Source organism: Lepidochelys olivacea (genome assembly GCF_965140295.1).
Source record: "Lepidochelys olivacea isolate rLepOli2 genome assembly, chromosome: 3".
Taxonomy (NCBI): Eukaryota; Metazoa; Chordata; order Testudines; family Cheloniidae; genus Lepidochelys; species Lepidochelys olivacea.
In genome coordinates, this window is record NC_140413.1 from 199566567 (window position 1) to 199583140 (window position 16574).

The 16574-nt window shown below is 40.2% G+C and overlaps 1 protein-coding gene across 1 annotated transcript in view; it reads left to right on the forward strand.

Annotated features, from left to right (window-relative positions):
• Positions 1-16574, forward strand: part of SEL1L2 (SEL1L2 adaptor subunit of SYVN1 ubiquitin ligase) — an 80718-nt gene that overhangs the window by 2916 nt on the left and 61228 nt on the right. The window contains exon 2 of the mRNA XM_084622378.1: positions 14182-14231. Coding sequence (XP_084478504.1) covers positions 14182-14231 — 50 coding nt within the window. The remainder of the gene's footprint in view (positions 1-14181; positions 14232-16574) is intronic.

Here is a 16574-nt window from a genome sequence, read left to right on the forward strand (position 1 = left end):
CAGCGAAACCAATATTCCCACTGTTATTACTGCTTGCTGTGTGCTCCACAATATCTGTGAGAGTAAGGGGGAGATGTTTATGGCGGGGTGGGAGGTTGAGGCAAATCGCCTGGCTGCTGGTTACGCACAGCCAGACACCAGGGCGGTTAGAAGAGCACAGGAGGGCGCGGTACGCATCAGAGAAGCTTTGAAAACCAGTTTCATGACTGGCCAGGCTATGGTGTGAAAGTTCTGTTTGTTTCTCCTTGATGAAAGCCCCCGCCCCTTGGTTCACTCTACTTCCCTGTAAGCTAACCACCCGCCCCTCCTCCCTTCAATCACCGCTTGCAGAGGCAATAAAGTCATTGTTGCTTCACAGTCATGCATTCTTTATTCAATCACACAAATAGGGGGATGACTACCAAGGTAGCCCAGGAGGGGTGGTGGAGGAGGGAAGGAAAATGCCACACAGCACTTTAAAAGTTTACAACTTTAAAATTTATTGAATACCAGCCTTCTTTTTTTGGGGGCAATCCTCTGTGGTGGAGTGGCTGGTTGGCCGGAGGCCCCCCCCCACCGTATTCTTGGGCGTCTGGGTGTGGAGGCTATGGAACTTGGGGAGGAGGGCGGTTGGTTACAGAGGGGCTGCAGTGGCAGTCTGTGCTCCAGCTGCCTTTGCTGCAGCTCAACCATACACTGGAGCATACTGGTTTGGTCCTGCAGCAGCCTCAGCATTGAATCCTGCCTCCTCTCATCACGCTGCCGCCACATTTGAGCTTCAGCCCTGTCTTCAGCCCGCCACTTACTCTCTTCAGCCCGCCACCTCTCCTCCCGGTCATTTTGTGCTTTCCTGCACTCTGACATTATTTGCCTCCACGCATTCGTCTGTGCTCTGTCAGTGTGGGAGGACAGCATGAGCTCGGAGAACATTTCATCGCGAGTGCTTTTTTTTTTTCTTTCTAAGCTTCACTAGCCTCTGGGAAGGAGAAGATCCTGTGATCACTGAAACACATGCAACTGGTCGAGAAAAAAAAAAAGGGACAGCGGTATTTAAAAAGACACATTTTATAAAACAGTGGCTACACTCTTTCAGGGTAAACCTTGCTGTTAACATTACATACATAGCACATGTGCTTTAGTTACAAGGTCGCATTTTGCCTCCTCCCACTGCGTGACTACCCCCTCAACCTTCCCCCCTCCCTGTGGCTAACAGCGGGGAACATTTCTGTTTAGCCACAGGCAAACAGCCCAGCAGGAATGGGCTCCTCTGAGTGTCCCCTGAAGAAAAGCACCCTATTTCAACCAGGTGACCATGAATGATATCTCACTCTCCTGAGGATAACACAGAGAGATAAAGAACGGATGTTGTTTGAATGCCAGCAAACATACACTGCAATGCTTTGTTCTACAGTGATTCCTGAGTACGTGTTACTGGCCTGGAGTGGTAAAGTGTCCTACCATGAAGGACGCAATAAGGCTGCCCTCCCCAGAAACCTTTTGCAAAGGCTTTAGGACTACATCTAGGAGAACCGCAAATGCCAGGGCAAAGTAATCCTTTCACATGCTTGCTTTTAAACCATGTATAGCATTTTAAAAGGTACACTCACCAGAGGTCCCTTCTCCGCCTGCTGGGTCCAGGAGGCAGCCTTGGGTGTGTTCGGGGGGTACTGGCTCCAGGTCTAGGGTGAGAAACAGTTCCTGGCTGTCGGGAAAACCGGTTTCTCCGCTTGCTTGCTGTGAGCTATCTTCTTCGTCCCCAAAACCTGCTTCCGTATTGCCTCCATCTCCATTGAAGGAGTGAAACAACACGGCTGGGGTAGTGGTGGCTGAACCCCCTAAAATGGCATGCAGCTCATCATAGAAGCGGCATGTTTGGGGCTCTGACCCAGAGCGGCTGTTCGCCTCTCTGGTTTTCTGGTAGGCTTGCCTCAGCTCCTTCAGTTTCACGCGTCACTGCTTCGGGTCCCTGTTATGGCCTCTGTCCTTCATGCCCTGGGAGATTTTCACAAAGGTTTTGGCATTTCGAAAACTGGAACGGAGTTCTGATAGCACGGATTCCTCTCCCCAAACAGCGATCAGATCCCGTACCTCCCGTTCGGTCCATGCTGGAGCTCTTTTGCGATTCTGGGACTCCATCATGGTCACCTGTGCTGATGAGCTCTGCATGGTCACCTGCAGCTTGCCACGCTGGCCAAACAGGAAATGAGATTCAAAAGTTCACGGTTCTTTTCCTGTCTACCTGGCCAGTGCAACTGAGTTGAGAGTGCTGTCCAGAGCGGTCATAATGGAGCACTCTGGGCTAGCTCCCGGAGGCCAATACCATCGAATTGTGTCCACAGTACCCCAAATTCGAGCCGGCAACGTCGATTTAAGCGCTAATCCACTTGTCAGGAGTGGAGTAAGGAAATCGATTTTAAGAGCCCTTTAAGTCGAAATAAAGGGCTTCATTGTGTGGACGGGTGCAGGTTTACATCGATTTAACGCTGCTAAATTCGACCTAAAGTCCTAGTGTAGACCAGGGCTGTGTCATCATTACTGGTAATTAAAATTTGCGAGATTAGTAGTTTAAGTTTATTTCACTGTCATCACTTTAGTAATAATGGTGGCATCATTCTTGGATGGTTAGGCACCACTTCAGAATTTGTCCTACCAAACCCTTTGCAGCCACTGCAAAACAATAGAATGTCAGTTGTAGCAGTATATTATTATTATGGGACATTATAATCTTGCATTAGCACGTTACACATAATCCAACCTAATCCTCTGTTAGAGCCGCTTCCCTTTGTGACTTCTGACTTCAGAAATCAGTATGTCATTGGGGAAAAAAGCAAGACGTACAACTATTACCCTCTTTGCACTGCATTGCACAGATTGTAGGTTACAAATTAGTTTGAGCAATGTCAAATTTAAAGTTTTGTTATTACACAATTAAGATTTTGGTGTTTGGAACAAGTGCAGTTATTTCATATTTTAAAATAAAATCCTTGCTCGTTGTGGCTGGGCACCTTGGACCCAACTTTTAGATTTTAAAAAATTTTTATCATGATCTAAAACTGAGAATTTTTTTAATTTAAACCCCACACTGGACTGTAAACTTAAATACACACACACACACACACTCCCCTGTACCATTTGCAGCCCCCCATTGCAGCATTGTATTAGTTCATAAGACAGAGTATAAAGTATGTGAAGAAAAAAGTGAAAATTTCTACCTGACTTTCCAAGCTGAGAGAAATAAAAACACAAAACAACTAAGAAGCAGGCTATATAATATTGTAGTTTTAAAAAATATTTCGGTCAGTCAATCTGTTGTGTTATTATAGTAGTAGGGAAATTTGTTATTTTAAAATACTGATTTTAACCTCTACCTCAGAAATAAATTTTGAAAAATGTAATTTAGCCATAATAAGTAGGTTGTACATAAGTTGTGTTTACTCTCAGTTTCCCATCTTGGGTGCAGTAGATTAAGTGAAACATACAGTTTGTAGGTTTCAGAGTGGTAGCCATGTTAGTCTGAATCAGCAAAAACAACGAGGAATACTTGTGGGCACCTTAGAGACTAACAAATTTATGTGGGCATAAGCTTTCGTGGGCTAAAACCCACTTCATCAGATGCATGGAGAGGAAAATACAGTAAGGATAGATATAGCAGTATATGAAAAGATAGGAGTTGCCTTACCAAAGTGGGGGGGTCAGTTCTAATGAGACAATTCAATTAAAGTGGGCTATTATCAACAGGATGAAAAACCACTTTTGTAGTGGTAATCTGGTCAACTGTTTGAAATGAGCCACCCTGATTACCATTACAAAAGTGGTTTTTCGTCCTGTTGATAATAGCCCACTTTAATTGAATTGTCTCATTAGAACAGACCCCCAATTTGGTATGGCAACTCCCTTCTTTTCATGTACTGTTATATATCCTCCTACTGTATTTTCCACTCCATGCATCTGATGAAGTGGGTTTTAGCCCACAAAAGCTTATGCCCGAATAAATTTGTTAGTCTCTAAGGTGCCACAAGTACTCCTCATTGTTTATACAGTTTGTAGTTACTTTCAGATCAGTTTCACTTTCTAGTGCCTATACTTAACAGTGCGGCCTGCTTAGGTTGCAACCACTGCAGAGAAATATTTAAATCTAAACACACCAAAAATTGTGTTTCAATTACTTTTATAACAGTAAAGCAAAAACAACACCTCAATTAAAACTGCCTAGATAAACCTCTGCATCCATAGAGAGCCCAACTTACTTCATTTGTACTGTGCTTGGGCGTAAGGTTCCACCTTCATGGATCACACTGGATGATCAAGGCCAATAATTTTGATCCCACAATGAGATGGGTAAAGGTGGATGCTTGTGTAGAGCTCCATGGAAGTCAAGGGGGCTATACATGCAGACTCAGTTGAAGGGTTAGTATCTTAATTACCAAAATAAAATTTATAAATAAAACCTACATTTTAGGACAAAAACTATTTGACACTGTCACTTTAAAATGAGAATGCATATCTGTCAAATACATATATTTAGGTCTAATCCTACAAACACTTATATGCATATAAGTAACTTTACTCATTTGAGCAAAATTACTCATTTGCATAAGTTTTTACATGATCAGGCTTCTCGATAGTGAAACATTCCGTCAGTCTTGAACAACCTAAAAGGTGATGAACAATTTAGCGAATTTGGACTTTTCCTCTTTTTAAATAATTCATCCAAAAATTGTTGAATGTTGTGATAATCTTTATTTTCCCCATTTACTTTTAAACTGCAAACGTAGTCTAAGAAGCAAAAATGCAGAAATAAATCACAAAGAAAATATTTTAATGGTATCAAGTCCTGTTATAAATTCTTCAAAAATGAGCATTATGAGATACTTAAGTGCAGGAAAAAATTGGACATCTCTGTAAGAGGTATAAAATGAATAATTTGCATGTGTGAAAAAATGTGCAAAATGTCTTTAAAAACTAAAACTCAGACATGTTGAAAAAGCTTGACAAGATATTGATAGGGAGCAAAAATGTATCACGTTGCAAAATCTGAATCAAATTTCTTTGGCTACATGTAGCAAATTCTGGTTTTTATTATTACACTGTTACAGTAACAAAAGACTGCATTATCCTAATAAAAATACACTATCTTCAATTAAACAAGTGTAACAGAAAATAATACTGAGGTCTTAAAATGCAGAGAAAAAAAATCGCATGATCAAGCTAATAACTTACTCTGTTAATTTGTGACTTATTTTAGAGATATAATGAAAAATGGATTCCACCCTCCCCCCCCCATACTGATTACTTTTTAATCTCCAGACGGCTCTCATTATCAAGTCTTTGTTATAAAAAGTTGCAAAAATGACTGTGGGCCTGCTGCAGAGCTGACCAAAGTCTATGGAATACTGACTTTCATAGGGCTTTGGATCAGACACTGTAATCATTCTAGTTAGTGTAAGAGAAGTTTGTTTGTTGGGTTTGGGGGGGGGAGGTTGTTTAATATACAATACGCCTGCAGAATGTTTAAAACAGGTCATTTGCAATCAAAACTAAAAGTTGAATCTTTAACTGATAGGTCCTCAATGTCAATCAATTTAGGAATGCCCAAATACAGAATATTTGTAGTTTTTCTTGAGGTCTAGCTTATGGTGGACAAGCACATCATTGCCTTTCACAAGTGCTCCACTTAATACTTATAGTGCTACATGTCTGTACAGAAGTATCCTTGATCAGATCAGACTCACTGATATTTTTTTCTTTAAAAATACTGGTTTGATACAAGATGTTGGAAGGGAGTATTCACAGGTTAACTTCAACCATATTGTAACAAAACAAGATTTCTCTATGCCAACATAAATTTTAATGCTCAAATTACATTAAGCACACAGTATCCAGATTTGCAGCTTTTAAAATCCTGATTGCTGTTACATCTGCATGCAGCCAGTACATCATGTGTTTTTCAACTTCTACAGATGTTTACCTTTTTTTCCCCCCCTGAAGAAAAATTACTTTAATGCCTGTGGGATCTAATTGCACAATTTTAGTAATTTTGCTACAGACTATTTGGCTCATCCTTTCTTTCCTACATGGGGGCATTTTAAACTAACATTTTCAGTTTCTTTATTCTGTGTATTTGACAGTACTTTGCACAAAATTTCCTTTGTGAATATTTCCACCCAGCAGCAGGGAAGAGAAAAACATTTTGAAAATAACAAACAAAAAACAACACTGAAATTGGCTATGAGACTCAAGTGTAGTACCTGAAAATACTTTTAACTCATGTTCTTTTTAATCTAACTAGATTCAAGTTGATGGTTTCCTTTAAAATCTGCATCTATAATTAAAAGTATAGTAATCAGTTAGCACCTATCAAAATCTCTCTATATATTATTGTTCTCCATGGTTGCTGACTGTTACAGCCATGACAAGGGGCCTCAGCATCATCTGACTTGTGCCCCTTAGTTTGTTCCCGGTGAGGTCCGTGTTTGGAGCCTCACCTTCCTTTGAGCCTGTCAGCCCCTCAGTTCCTAGGCTTGTCATCTTTTCCAGTTGCCTAGATGTTTGGAGGCAGCCTGGTGCAGGGTTTTCAGCACCTTGCTACCCAGGCCTTTCTGCCTCCCCTTCCTTCTCTGCACTCTTGCCTTACAGTAGGCTCTATTTCTTTTATTGGTTGCAGCAGTGGGTGCCTGCCTCCACGACTGGAAGCTCCAAGCTGCTTGCTTGTAAACAGGAGGGACTCTCCTCCCCCTTCTATGTTCAATATGGGGGTTGGTGGACCCCATTACATATCTTCCTCACAAGACTGAAGCCCTACCTTGGCTAGCATAGGCTACCTCCCTGGACAGAAAAAATGGTGTTGTGAGGCAAGGTTCCTGCTCAGTGCTGTATCTGAAAGGTATATGGTTGTAGCAACATCTCATGTCTGGTTTGTTTCTTTCATCACATTCAGCCAACATAAGGGAACAAGATCAGTAACTAGTGTGAACTTGTTTCCTAGGAGGTAGTAGTACCACAGGCTCTTGATTGCCCATTTGGCAGCCAAGAATTCTTTTTCTATCACTGAGTACACTTTCCCACAGGGGGAAGAGTTTCCAGCTGATAAATGGTCACTAATTAAGTGTTCCTCGTTTTCTGCATGCCCAGCTTGAGACCTAGGACTTGATTTGCAATGCTGAGCATTCACAGCTGTAACTGAACTCTGTGGAGCTGTGCCTTGAACATACAAGTACCCTGAAAAATCAGGTCCTAGATGTATTATATTGGGCACCGAAAGTTAGTGGAAACTTTTTATTAAACACCTTTAAAATCCCTCCTGGCCAGAGGAAAAACCCTTTCACCTGTAAAGGGTTAAGAAGCTAGGATAACCTCGCTGGCACCTGACCAAAATGACCAATGAGGAGACAAGAGACTTTCAAAGCTGGAGGGGGGGGGGGGGAGAAACAAAGGTTCTCTGTGTGTTTTTTGCCAGGAACAGAAAAGGAATGGAATCTTAGAACTTAGTAAGTAATCTAGCTAGGTATGCGTTAGAATAAGTTGTGCTGAATGGAATGTATATTCCTGTTTTTGTGTCTTTTTGTAACTTAAGATTTTGCCTCGAGGGATTCTCTATGTATTGAATCCGATTACCCTGTAAGGTATTTACCATCCTGATTTTACAGAGGGGATTCTTTTACTTTTTCTTCAATTAAAATTCTTCTTTTAAGAACCTAATTGCTTTTTTGTTGTTCTTAAGATCCAAGGGTTTGGGTCTGTGTTCACCTATGCAAATTGGTGAGGATTTTTATCAAACCTTCCCCAGGAAAGAGGGTGTAGGGTTTGGGGAGGATTTTGGGGGGGGGGAGGAAGACATTTCCAAGCAGGCTCTTTCCCTGTTATATATTTGTTAGACGCTTGGAGGTGGCAAAAAAAAAAGTCCAAGGGTAAAAGGTAAAATAGTTTGTACGTTGGGAAAGTTTTAACCTAAGCTGGTAAAAATAAGCTCAGGGGGGTTTTCATGCAGGTCCCCACATCTGTACCCTAGAGTTCAGAGTGGGGAAAGAACCTCAACAACCTGTCCTTGACATTCACTAAACATACCAGTGACAAAAGTCTTAACCCTGCCTATACGTTAGTGGATATTCTTCGATCCTCAGCTCCTGAGAGAATCACTCTCCCTATAAATGAAGTGATATTGGAACCTGCCAAATCTCTGTGGAATACTCTAGTGTTGATAAGCATACCGACAAGAGATATTATGTCCTCATATGATGTTAGGTACCTTTTAATTCCCTGGTTGTGACTGTGGCAAATGAGAGTGTGGCACGGGGAGGTATAAGTCTACTCCTAAAGTCTAAAAGGAGACATCTGATGGGAGCAAGGGAGGCAGTATATTCAACTGCCTCAGGGCAAGTGTGCATTACCAACCAGCAAACATTATTGTTTAAATAGGACTTTGTAAATTATGACATAACGTTTTCAGCACTTCGAGGGAAGAATTTCAGGCATTTATTGCAGAGGACCATTGGGTGGCCAAGACTTTTTTTTTTTTTAAATATAAACACAGTCAGCACTGGACATGACAAGTGCTTTGTTCAGACTTACAACTTCACCTGTGATGAGGAGAAGGGCCTTATGACTACAGAACTCCAGCATAGCTTCGGAAGTTCAGGCCATAGAGTGCTTACCATTTGATGGTAGTTCCCCCCGAGAAAACTAATGAGACTTTTTGGACAAAGGGGGATTTTTTCCTAATATTTTGTATTAATACTGTGTGTACCTCAGTTTCCCTTATGTCCTGCATGGTTATCTAGGTGGTTGGAAAGGGTGGTTTATTTTTTGTAGTGATCCAGGTGATTGACACCTGGCTGTCTGAGGCTTCATGCCCATGACAAACCCAAAAGACAATGGCCCAGACATTTAGTGCCTAGCAACTAACTACCTAGACTGCCAATCCCTCTCCAGGAAACCAGCCCGTTTTGGCCAGCAGGAGGGTGGGGGAGAGGGGGGGGGGAAAAGCTAAGGAGGATGACCAGGTGACCCGTTTATCTTGGGAATCAGAACAAAGGATGGAGGAGGGGCCCTTTGGATGTGATATAGTATGGGTTTCTGGAAGCAAGATTCTCTTCAGGACTGGAGACAAAGAGGGGGCTCTGGGCTCAGGACTGACCCAGGTGGACTATGTTATAGCTTTCTATTCTTGATGCTGTGTTCCAGACATCTAATAAACCCTTCTGTTTTTACAACACTGTCTGAGAGTCACTCCAGTCTAAAGAGGTTGACGGTGCATTGCTCCCGTTGGGTGTACAAGTCTCCCTCAGGTGGCCAATTTAAGTGTGAAATGGGTGCTGAATGCTCCAAAGTTTGTACCTAGGAGGCAGTGAAGCCAAGGGGCTTACTCCAGTGAAAGAACAGGACCATAAGGGGGTTAACACTCTAAAGGGGTCCTTTCAGACACTGTTCCAGAGCCATGCGAGAACACCAGACCTGTGGATATGTGACAACGTTACATTTTTAAGGACTCCTGAGATCCTTTACCATCTTTGGGGGTTTACACCCAGGCCACAAAGATATTATTTTGTGGGTCAGCAACACCACCAGCAGCATTGATCTCAGCAATACTTTTGCTAGTCATTCTACCATGCTAGGCAGCAATGCTTCTCCAGAAAAGGAGAAATCACAGAGAAGATCTTCTGGGTCTAGTTTTACCCAACCAGCCTATAGTCCATCTTTGGGGAGGCAGCATATTGGTCTTTCATATCAAGAGCAACATGCCAATTGTAAACATTTCAACCAAGTCTCAATTTGGGGACAGGCAGTCTTGCTTCTACAGTGCTTGGGAAAGAACTACAGACAGATGGGTTCGAAGGACTGTGGAATCATGTTATGCTATACAGTTTCTTTCCATCCTGCCCTCCCATCCCACTACCCCATCTCTTTTCAGGGATGCTTCTCACAGAGCACTGCTTCTTCAGCAGGTCCAGACTTTGTGTGCTCTGGGAACTACAGAGGAAGTTCCTCCTTTTCATTGGGGGAAGGGGATTCTACTCTTAGTACCTCCTGATCCCCAAGTCCAGGGGAGAGGTAAGACCTATCCTTGATTTCCACAGTCTCAACAAATCTATCAAGTATATGAGATTCCACATTGTTACCCTGGCTACTATTCTTTCCCTGTCAAATCACAACTCATCTGCTGTTCTCAATCTTCAGGATGCCTATTTCTGTATGGTTGTTTTCGCAGGCTACAGAAAATTTCTGAGATTCCTTGTTGCCAGTCAACACTATCAGTACACAGTGCTCTCCTTTGACCTGTCACTCACCCCATGCATCTTTACCAAATGCATGACTGGTAGTGGCTTATTTCAGACAGAGGGGAATTCATGTCTTCCCCTACATAGATGATTGGCAGATCTGAGGAACAAATCCCCCGTCATGTCCACTTCACTGTGGACTTCTTGCATTGACTGAAGTAGATTTTGAACAAAGCAAAGTCAGCATTGACTCCAGCTCAAAAAATGGAGTTCATTGGGGCCCCTACAAGTCTCTAAATTTGAAGGTCTTTCTCTGACATGAGCAATTCAGTTGAATTACTTACCTGGATTGTAACTGCTGTTCTTTGAGATGTGGGTGCAGACATGCAGTCCACGATCCATCCTCTGAGCCTCCAGCCATGGGTTCCAGTGCGAAGGAACTGAGGGGTGTTGTGGCGCTGTAGTCCCTCCCATGGCTATGTAAGGGCAGCAAGGGCCAAAAAGGGTGGGTAATGCTTTGACAGATACTGCTAAGTAAAGTTCTCTGGCTTCAGTTTGCTGGGTGCCTGCATGCCTGAGCTGAATATTTCTCAAAGAGCAACAGTTACAATACAGATAAATAAACCATCCTTTTTGCAAGAAAGTTGTCAATGTTTAAAGAGAAATTCATTTCTCAGTCAAAGTATTACTAGAAGCTGCCACCATAAAAACATGTTAAAATAGTATGCTTCTGAAGTACAGATTCCCTGTAAAAGTTTGTTAATTCCAAAAGTTATATGCTAAATGAGTTGTGTAGAATTCTACATTTAATATTAAATCTGTAATTAAATCTGTTAAATTTGTATTAAATGCTACAAAAAGGAAGAAAGCTGTTAGTTTTATGCTGCATGATAAATGACTGTAGTGCCCTATTTTCCCCCTTGCATTTGTGTGCATCACAATTTAACACCCAAATTGTAAGGTAAAGACATGATTCCAATTAGATACTATCAACTAGTTTTTATAGTTTTTTTTAGCCACACACAAGGATTTATATTATCCAATGTAACTGAACATTTAGTTTTAACTTTCAGTTGTTGACAGTACCTATTCAAAGATAGAAATTTCAGATTACTTCCTCCAATTTTGCCCTAATTTAAAAGAAAGTTACAGCTTTTTTGCTTAGCCCAGAATTTTGAAAGTTTGAAGCATATAATTAAAGTTATTGGTTCTGATTCTATAAAGAAAAGTTTTAATTTGTGACACTAGCACTGTAAAAGAGATATGCAAACATTTAAATCAGTTTACAACTTGTTTAAATAATAATAAAAGTAATTAATATTTTAATGAAGTCTTTTTGACCCAAATTCGGAATCAAGATCTGCTTCTGTGATCCCTGGGTTCATGTAGAGGCCTATTGATTTCCATGGGACTCTGTGCAGGCGCAAAGTCCATGCTAAAGGATTCCGATGTAGAACTGTGCTCTTAAATAGCAAGCATAAGATATTTACTTCTGACTGTTTAACCAGTATTTCTATCATGTTGGAAAACCAGTTTACATTTGCTCCGTTTGGGGTTTGACACTGCTAGTGTCACAATATTAGCTTTTAGTAACACGGCTACCTTCAAATATGCCAATATTAATTTAAAACTTAATGTACTTCCCTCCTCCCCCACCACTTTATTTATGCTGAGAACTGCATTTTACCTTTTGAACTTTCAAACTGCTGGGTGCAGTTTTCATGTAATGAAATTATGCCTTGTGGCAAACGGTATTGAGCATTAGTTAGTTACATCCCTTTGATCATTTATTCTGCTGTTAAATGTATAATTTGCTAGTTTGCTTGTCTTGGGCAAATAAAATAAACCTTTAGGCAGGTAATTACAAGTTTAGTTGGTTGACTTTTGTAACTGAAGGATAAAAAAAAGGAAATCATTCCCTTAGCTTCATTGGTTTTAATCCATTTTGTCAGGCAAATTTTTGGTCCATCAAATTATAATAATTCACCTGCCAGACAAAGAAAAATTTGTTGGTATATTTGCTCATGTATCTTAACATAAAATGGCATCTTTATAGTAAGTCATATATCCAATACCACAAATTACACTTAGCTAAAATGCCCATTTCTAGCCACACTAGCAAATAGGGGAATAAAGCATCAATTCAGTAAGGATGGAATAATTAAAGATTTTTTTCCAGGGAGAAGTGTAAGAGGCTTATCTTTCCATTAAGAAGATTAATTGTATTTTCTAGTTTAGGTGCTAAACTGCATTTACTTAGCTTTTATCAAACACCTACCATTAATGTCAGTGAGTAAGTTTTCAGACTCTAAGGTCCCACCTACAGACTTTAATTTCTGCTGCTTAGGAGACCTTGTCCACAGATCAGTCTTGCAGTGTAAATGGGAATGAACCATGTTTTCAGTTATTTTTCAAAAATACCTCAGATAAATAATATTACCTACGTTTTGGGACAGTTAGTGAAGTCATTTACAGATTCAAAAAAAATTAAATTCAGATCCAATAAATTGTGTATTGGTATGTAACTGTGATCCTATTTCAGAGTAGCAGCCGCGCTAGTCTGTATTTGCAAAAAGAAAACAAATTTGTTAGTCTCTAAGGTGCGACAAGTACTCCTTTTCTTTTTGTGATCCTATTACCACCTAGGGTTATCTGAACCCAAAGCTGTGGTAATTAATCTTGGTTTTCCAGGCGGTGTCAGGAAATAAATCAGTTGGGGGACACAGCACCTCTTGTCTAATAAATTATTGGTACACACAAGAGTGCTTCCATTCAAAAAATCCTTGTTTTTATTGGTTACAAGGCATACATCTAAAATGGAAATAGTCTTAGGACTCCACAAAAAGAGTTACCCCAAGTCTGAGGTGGTATCAAACGACAGCAGCAGGGTTTCGGTGGCCAGCCTCTCTCCTAGCTGCTGGGGAGTTTGTCAGTGACTCCTTGTTGTTTTAAAAAAAAAAAAAAATTTTACAAGCTTCTCCAAAGCAAACTCATAATTTCTATAGATTTTCTCAGAACAGAGCACATAACGCATAACCCCTACTAGACTAAATTTCCCTAGCAATAGCTAATAATAATTCATTCTAAGCAAAGTAACCTCAGAAAAATCATACAAACACTAGCACCCAGAATAAAGATCAGTTTTCCACACTCCCCACCGCTTCTCCTGAATCTGCCCTTTCACTTTATCTATCTTAGTTAGTAAAACTGTAGTTTACAGCTGTTAGTTCTGTCTGAGCCAAGGCCAGGTTTCTCCTGACACTGTGGTTCTCTCATTTCCAGCTTATGGGGGCTAAGTGCACAAGATGGCTGTGGGTTTTATCAAATCCAGTTCTCTTACAACACTATCACCTTTACACTTTTCCTTTCTTCCCCTATCCTATCTGTTTCTAGAGAGTATCACAATGGGGACCCATTCCTGATAGAACCATATTATAAATGTAAAGGTCAGACAGTTTTCCTTCTAAAGAAAATACAGGATTTTTTCAACATTACTGAAATAGTGACATGATTGTTTTTCAGGTTATTTGCAGGTGGTAGCACTGCAGGCTAACCACAGAGAGGCAATTCAGTTCATGCTTACTCATGTAGGGAGCTGCAGAGGTGACATCCATTATTCCAGCCCAGAAGCTGGAAGAGCTGTCACGGAGTCCTGCAGAATTACACTACACTTAAATTTACCTCCTAACCTGTAGTAAAGGTGATCTCCTCCAGCCCCTACAGTAGTCCCTGCACCAAGCCTGGAAGCCTTTGTAACTGAAGCTCTGTATAAGGGGTCTGTGGTGTGCATGCACAGTTGAATTTCATCTCTGACATTGTCCATATAATCTAACTAGGACCCTACTGAGATACTGGTATGTTAGAATTATCTGCAAAGACTCAGTTAAAAGAATAACAAAATGTGTCTCTATATGTAAGAGTACATTCTGTTTGATCAGAAATTAAAATAATAAAAAATAGATGTTCTGATGGCTTTTGTTATTTTCAGAAACAGAAAAAAGTTTTGAAAACCATAAGGAAAAAAATGTTTCAAAACAGGTAAGTACGTCTCAAGATGGAGTTTGTGGGTTGATTGCTTGGGGGTTTTCCTCCCAAGCAGACTATGCTGTGTAGTCATCATGAAATATGGACATTGTCTATTATTCTTTTAATCAATGTAAAATGTTTTAAATAAGGAATTTACACTAGTCTGAGGCCAGGGACTCACTGTGTTCTGTCGTAGACCACTGACAGAACAGCACTGAAATACTAGAGCGAATGTTTAAGCCCAACATCTCAGAAAACATTAGATTTAGAAAGCATTCTATCATGAGATAGTTGGAGATCCCCATTTTGCTACTACATTAATGGTGCACCTAAAGTGGGGAAGAAGCTAGATAGTAATCAGAATCATACAACTTTAAGGTCTGATGTCTTGCAACATGCTAAGTGTAGAAACACTTGAAGGACTAGTGCAAATGCTTTCAAGATCGGAAAGCCTTTCCCTGCACTAGTCCAGGGGTCCGCAACCTTTCAGAAGCAGTGTGCTGAGTCTTCATTTGTTCACTCTAATTTAAGTTTTTGCGTGCCGGTAATACATTTTAATGTTTTTAGAAGCTCTTTCTATAAGTCAATAATAGAGAACTAAACTATTGTTGTATGTAAAGTAAATAAGGTTTTTAAAATGTTTAAGAAGCTTCATTTAAAATTAAATTAAAATTTGGCCAGGACCCGGGCAGTGTGACTGTCACTAAAAATCAGCTCGCGTGCTGCAGGTTGCCTACCCCTGCACTAGTCTTATACCAGTGATGGGCGGGGGAGATCCCTGAAACCCATGTAGGGTTGTTCTAGGATGAGGATATGCAAACAAATTTTGAAAAGTGGCCACTGATTTTGGATTTCTCAGATTTGAGGTCCAATATGAAGGCACCTTGAGCTTGATTTGCTGAACATCTGCATCCCCCACTAAAATGAAGTGAGTACTCAGCACCTCTGACAGTCAGGTTCTAGTTTCCTGATTCAGTGCCCACTGAAGTCAATGGAAAGGATCCTACTGATTTCAATGGGTACCAGATCTGACTCTAGCAATCTGAGATTGGACTTCCCAAAACTGAAGCACCCATAATTGGCAGATACTTACCAAATGTGATCAATTATGAGTTTAAAGCTGCAGCTGTGGTATGTGTAAAATATGTTTATTAAATTTGCCTGGATAAGTTTATTAGTGCACTTCTTGAAATGTTAGCCCATTTTGTGCAGAAATCTAGTTGAATTTTGATATTTTTACTTGAAATAAAAAGTTATTTGGAAGAAACTGTATTGTGCTTATGGTTTTGTTACAGAGAGAAATATTTTCATAAACCTCTTTCAATTTTAATCTTTTTCTGTTAAAGACTTGTCTATTTTATACTGAATCATATTTGCTTTTGTAGCCATTCTTCAAGTGAAGCAATATACTTATTTCTTATCTGAAGATCAGTCTGAAAGTAATGTTCATTTATTAAATAATTCAGCTTTTTCTGTGGACGTTGCTTAGAATACATTTGAGAAATAAAACTGATTTCTGGATTGGTAAACATTAAGACAAACAGCAGCAAGAGAAATATTATGTTCAACATGGGAGACTCTTACAATTTATGAAACAGTACCAGAATTCTGCATTTGAACTCTGCATCCTAAATTTTTTTTAAAGATTCTTATAGTAGGTTGTCATAACTAAGATTGCAAAACAATTTCCATTATAATTTATGTTTCTGAAGTCAAGTGTCAATCTCTTATTTTATTAGTTGATAATTTCTATGCCTAGTTTCTGTCTAGAAGTGAACACTTTGGAACATTTCAGCAAAATTCTTTTAGCCATTTTTCAGCTCTGGGAGAGATTAGAATCCATAGGGCCTAATCACATCAGCCACCCTATCAGAGGCTCATTCACCTGTACATCTACCAATATGATATATGCCATCATGTGCCAGCAGTGCCCCTCTGCCATGTACATTGGCCAAACTGGCCAGTCTCTACGTAAAAGAATAAATGGACACAAATCAGATGTCAAGAATTATAACATTCAAAAAATCAGTTGGAGAACACTTCAGCCTCTCTGGTCACTCGATTACAGACCTAAAAGTGGCAATTCAACAAAAAAAAAAAAAAAAAACACTTCAAAAATAGACTCCAACCAGAGACTGCTGAATTGGAATTAATTTGCAAACTGTACACCATTACATTAGGCTTGAATAAAGATGAGGATTTGTCATTACATGAAGTAGAACTATTTCCCCATGTTTATTTCTATCCTTCCCGCCCCCCCCCCACACACCTTCCTCAGATGCTCTTGTCAACTGCCGGAAATGGCCCACCTTGATTATCACTTCAAAAGTGTTTTTTCCCCCTCTCCTGTTGGTA